The 6,000-nt window shown below is 34.8% G+C and overlaps 1 protein-coding gene across 1 annotated transcript in view; it reads right to left on the bottom strand.

The window, feature by feature from the left end:
• Nucleotides 1–907: 907 nt before the first annotated feature.
• The window catches only part of LOC120201026, a 46,456-nt gene continuing 41,363 nt past the window's right edge, over nt 908–6,000 (bottom strand). Inside the window, exons 3-7 of the mRNA XM_039201721.1 lie at nt 3,685–3,858; nt 2,816–3,183; nt 2,589–2,713; nt 1,557–2,028; nt 908–1,335 (exon numbers count right to left, since the gene is read on the bottom strand). Coding sequence (XP_039057652.1) covers nt 908–1,335; nt 1,557–2,028; nt 2,589–2,713; nt 2,816–3,183; nt 3,685–3,858 — 1,567 coding nt within the window. The remainder of the gene's footprint in view (nt 1,336–1,556; nt 2,029–2,588; nt 2,714–2,815; nt 3,184–3,684; nt 3,859–6,000) is intronic.

Here is a 6,000-nt window from a genome sequence, read left to right as displayed (position 1 = left end):
ATATGTGCCTAGTTGATTATTTTTTTGGATAATTCAATTAATTATATTACCCAACGAATCAAGAACTGCTACAAAAAAAATAACCGATCACAAAATCGTATGTACACTATACTTACAAGACAAAAGATCGGTTAATCAATACCCCAAGAATTACATAGGAAAGTATTGATACTATCAAACATATTAATATTTACCCCCCTCAGTTTGATAGAAACAGAATTTTTGATGCAAGCAAACAGTTCTTCGGTAGTCCTTGTACTTCTTCAAAAATTCGTCTATTTCGTTCCTCCCATATCACATAGATTTTGGCACACCAAGCAATCTTAAAAATGGTTGAGATAAGAGATTTTCCTTTCCAGGTATTGCTTGCCCATGTGATCAAGTCTTCCCAGGTTGAGATTGATTTCTTTAACCCATTATGAAGCAAAATAGAGTCCCATAAATTAGCAGCCATTGGACATTCAAAGAATAGGTGAGACCGATTTTCCATCATTCCATTGCAAAGTACACAATCCCCCGAGGTGATAATTCCCATTCGCATAAGTCGATTGCAGGTAGGGAGACAATCAAGAATAGCCATCCATGCTATAATACTGTGTTTCGGAATATGGTAAGGGTACCAAATCAAGGATTGCCATTTTACTTTATCTCCATTCATTCTAATTTCCAGCCAAATATGTTTGATGGTGAGATTGCGATTCATGATAACAGGGAGAGCTTCAGACCGAAGCTTGAGAATTCTATTGAAACTCCAACTGAAATTAGGACTTCCTTCAATGTGCCAGAAGTTCTTCTCCTTTAGTACGTTAGTATTGATCCAGGTAACCCATAACGATCCCTCACCTATAAGGATGTTTTTGATAAGTTTGATTATGCAAGCTTTATTCCAAGATTTCTAGTTCTTCAATCATAGACCTCCCTCGGATTTAAGTTGACAAATCTTCTCCCAACTAACTCGCACGCCTGTAGCAGCCTTGTCGCTTCCTTTCCAGAAAAATCGGGAGAAGAGTTGGTCGATTTTATTGATAACAGCTTGAGGGAGCAAGAGTTGTCTGCACCAAAAATTGGAAACGCTAAATAGGACTGCTCGAATTAGCTCCAGACGACCAACAAAGCTCAGCATTTTCCCAGACCACAGATTCAATTTGGATTTAATATAATCAATTAGCTGGTCACAATCTTTTATGGACAGTTTTCTAGTAATTAGAGGAATACCAAGGTAGCGAACTGGAAAGCATCCAATACTGAAACCAGAAAACTGCTTTATCTTCTCAACAGTTCGGTTCTCAACACCGGCAGTAAAGAAAACACATTTTGCAGCGTTTAGATTTAGCCCTGAAATTTCTTAATATTTATCAAGTACCGATATAACACCTGCAGCAGACTCAATATTTCCTTTACAAAAAATTAGTAAATCATCGGCAAAGGATAGATGGGTGAGGCCAAGTTGCTTGCATTTAGGATGATAATTATAAGTCCTCGAGTAGCTGCTAAATTAAGAAGTTTGGATAGCACATTCAGAGATAAAACAAAGAGAAAAGGTGAAAGATAATCACCTTGCCTTATGCCTCTTTCTCCCTTGAAGAAACCTACTAAACTCCCATTGAAAGAAATTGAGAATCGAGCTTCGGTGAAACAAGCTTGAATCCAGCCTATAAATCTTTGAGGAAGGTCAAGTACTTTCAAAACTGAAATAATGAAGTTCCAATGAAGGGTGTCAAATGCTTTTTGAAGGTTGATTTTCATTGTGCATCTTGGAGATATGTTTTTCCTTCTGTACCCCTTAACAACTTCTTGAGCAATGAGTGTGTTATCAACGATGCTCCTGCCCTTAATAAAAGTTGATTGGTTGAGAGAGACCATTTCTGGCATGAGACTTGTCATTCTTTTAACTAAAATCTTTGTAATCACCTTATAGATGACTGAACAACATGAAATTGGTCTGAAGTCTTTGACTTTGCAAGGGTTGGGGATTTTGGGAATTAAAGCAATAATGGTTGCGTTAAAAGCTGGGAGCAGATGAGAATGCTGGAAAAAGTAGTGAATTGCAGCAACAACATCATTACCAACGATGGACCAGGAGTGTTTGAAGAAATATGGAGTGTATCCATCTGGTCTAGGCGCTTTGTCATTGCCTTAACCAAAGATAGCTTCCTTGATCTCTTCGATAGTGACATCTTGGACTAGTATTGGGACAGAATCACGTGGCAGGGAATAATTAAGGATTTCTTTCAAAAGATTCTGGTTGATGTCTGTGACCTAGGATCAGTCGTCCCGATCAGATTAGTAAAAAATTGAATCACTTCAGCAGCCATTGAATCGAAAGAATCAAGTCTATTTCCGTGGTCATCAATAAGCAATCGAATAGTCTTCTTTTTGTTTTTGACTGTTACGGCATAATGAAAACATTTGGAGCATTTGTCTCCTTCCTTGATCCATTGATGTTTGGCTTTTTTCTTCATAAATGATAATTCATCTTCTTCAAGGATAAATAATTCATTTTGAATTTGATGCTCTTTTTCAAAAGAGTATTCACCTTTTAAAGAGAGAATTTGTTATTGTTCAAGTTCAAGCCTCTTTTGGATAACCCGAGAAGAGATTTCACTATAGCAAGACTTGTTAAGATTCTTGAGACTAGTCTTGAGATGCTTGAGCTTAAGAAACAGTATCATCATTGGGTTCTCGTGGAAAGGAGATTGCAAAGACTGCTCAACTATTCTCAAAAAGCTAGAATGTCATGTCCAAAAATTGAAGAATTTGAAGGGCTTTGGACGATTAGTGTGGGTTTCTTTTGAAAGCTAAGTTAAAGCCATACAATGATCTGAGACTCCAGGGGAAAGGAATTCGACATGAAAGTTGTGGAATGAGAGAGCCCAAATAGGATTAATAAGAACCCTATCAAGTTTCCTTGCTAGGTAAGATTCTGATTGTTTGTTACTCCATGTAAAAAGGGGGCCAATAAAAGGATGGTCATGGAGATCGAGATCCTGAGTTAAATCCTGAAATTCTTTCATTTCAGGAGTCGAGGTCGGACAAAGAAGCTCATAGTCAAAGCTTTCATTCAGACGAAGAGTAATGTTAAAATCGCCACCGAGGATCCAGGGGAGATTTCCTATCTTACTGTCCAAGTCTTTCATTTGGTGCCAAAGATGTCTTCTATTGATGCCATCATTTTCCCATAGACTGCAGAAATAACAACCGAACTTCCAAGGAAACTTCCTTTAACAATAATTATTTGATCTGAAATGAATAGAGTATTGATGTCCAAATAATCCTTCCAAAGCACCCAAATTCTTCCATTAACAACAAACTCATAATTGGAAGTGACATTCCAGTTGTCAAGTTTAGTTTCTATGATTTCCTTGGACTTTTCAAGTTTGACTCTAGTTTCTAACAAGCATAAGATATCAACTTTATTCTGTGTTGCCCTTTGAAGCATTTTATTTTGCTTTAGAGGATTGTTGATTCCTCTAATGTTCCAGAAACAGATAATCATTTGGAGAGGATCTCCAAGGAGGATCCTTCACCCCAACCATTGAACTTTTTAGATTTTCCTAACTTATCTTTTTTTTCTGTTTGAGTTCTTTAACTATTACTGCTACTCCCAATGAAGCATTTCTTGGTTTCTTCAGCTAGTCCTCAATAGGGGAAGGACTGTCATCCACTGAGTTGAGAGCCTCAAACCTATTTTTTGATCCAGTAAAAATATCTTTGTCCTTTACAGGTCTATCTCTCCCTCGTTTAGGAACAAATGAATGAGGAGCTTGTATACCTTCTTCATTTATTGCAGCGTTGTTTGATGGGCTCTGCTGGTTAACATCATCAGGGATTTTAGAAATATCGTTATAAGCAGTATGTCTGTGACAGTTCCCTTTCCATGTGTAACATCATTATGAGGTGAGTCAATAGAGTCCTGTAGCTTCTCAGTCTCAACAACACTGGAAAATGGAATTGAATCTATCTTCTTTCTGATTTCAATAGAGATAGGTTCTGTGTACCTAGTTGATTAATTAGTTGACTTTACAAATGAAATTTACGAGTTCGAGTTTAATTTAATTTAAGATCTCATACAAATAATATTCTTTGAATTTTAGAACAAAACATGATAATGTTTAATATTTCCTATCGAGAAGAATCGACCTCTTATGCCTTAAAGAAGCCGATTCTTACTCCAACTTAAACAAATAAATATTACAATTTCATTCTAAAGTTCATTATTAATTCAATAATTAAGCATATAAGTAATAATAAAACAAAATAACTCTAAGACCCTTTTTTAAATATATTATTTGAATTTCAAGAGGGAAAACAATAATGTCTAATTATTTCCAATCGAGAATAAATGATCTCTCATGCCTTAAAGAAGTCATTTATTACTTCAATCGAAATAAAGAGATATTAATAGTTCATCCTAAAATTCAAAATGCTATTTATTTTGAAATCCCATTGAAAATACATGCAAAAATAAAAATTAAAAACATATATCAAGCAAGTACAATTAATTAATTATTTTAGCAACCTTTAATGAGAATAAGGATGTTCGATTATTTAAATACATTGAGACGATACCTTAGATTCGATCTAACAACCATTTTCAGTGAACTTAATTAAAAGAACATGATCTTTTTCTCAATCCCCAAATTTTAAAGTGGAATCAATTTAATTCTTGTCACTTAATAGAATAAACTTTCATTTTAAAATTATCGAAAGTGACTTTCTTATACGTTAAGACAGTCACTTTACAACAATCTTAAAATGAACATATATTACCCTTAGTCAACTTATTTAAATCGAGTCAAGTAATGATTATGAGATTTCATTCAAATTAATCCTAAGCATATATTTAGGACCAAAATGAACATATTTAACATTGCATGCTATAATTATAATAAAAAATTAAATAAGATACGAGGACCAAAGTGTAATCAAATAAAAAATGTAACCAAATCAGAAATAGACAGTGATCAAAATGCATAAATTGAAAGTATCACATCAATTTCACAAATAAATAAAGATAACAGAACCAATTAGTGACTAAAATGTAATAACATAAAATTCAGTAATCAATTTCAAATAAATAAAAAATAGAACAGTGAATAAAATAAAATAAAATAAAATAAAACAGAATGATAAAAATGCAATAAACTAGAAAAGGAAGGTCCAATGACAAAAATACAAAAAAACGGTAATCATAAGGGGACCAGTAAGAAGATAAGCCAAAATGTCAGTATTAGAACATTAAAATGGTAAAATAAAAAAATAAGGATAATTTATTTGAAAAGATCACATGACCGTGACCAAAATGCAGGCTAGAGAAACTTGGGAGGACCAAAGAGGAGATTAAACCATTGGGAGCTAAAACACACAGTCATAGCCTCGCTTTCCTCATTTTTTTCATTTTTCTCTCATTTTTCTTTCCCCCTTATTCTAGAGAGAGAAGCTCTCTCTTCTCTCTAAATCCAGGCCACTCACCGGTCGTCGCATCGGTCGTCACCGACTACCGTGTCACCAACGTCGTCGGTGGTCGTTCAGGGAAAAAATCACCAAACTGACTCTCCTCGATGCAGTGGTCACGGATCTGCCCTTGGTTTCACGAAAATTTGCCCCAAACTCCATGAAAAAGGCCAAAAACCTCTTGGCTTCTAACGCTTCGATCTCCACCATTCACCATTAGATCGGGTTGATACCGGAGTATGTTGTTCTCATTTCTCATGCACTCTTCCTCACCATTCGGATTAGAAAAAGAAAGTCCCTAACACCGGTGGAGTGCTCGACCGAAAGTAACCTATTTTCTCTTCTTCTTTTTTACTCTGTTTTTACTAAAAAAATGTCTTATATTTCGAATGAAAAAAGAAAATTGTTTCTCTGAAAATATTTTTTTTGGTTTTTGTATTGCCTTCAAAAATGGAGGGAGCCCCCCTTTACATTGTTGTTTATGGATTTTATAATACTCGTTACATTTCTGAAATAAAATAAAAAATGATATTGATTTGATATTTG

The sequence above is a fragment of the Hibiscus syriacus genome, unplaced genomic scaffold (assembly GCF_006381635.1).
Source record: "Hibiscus syriacus cultivar Baekdansim isolate YM2019G1 unplaced genomic scaffold, ASM638163v2 tig00006753_pilon, whole genome shotgun sequence".
NCBI lineage: Eukaryota > Viridiplantae > Streptophyta > Magnoliopsida > Malvales > Malvaceae > Hibiscus > Hibiscus syriacus.
Note: the sequence above shows the minus strand (reverse complement) of the source record. Positions and strands in the feature narration are given on the sequence as shown.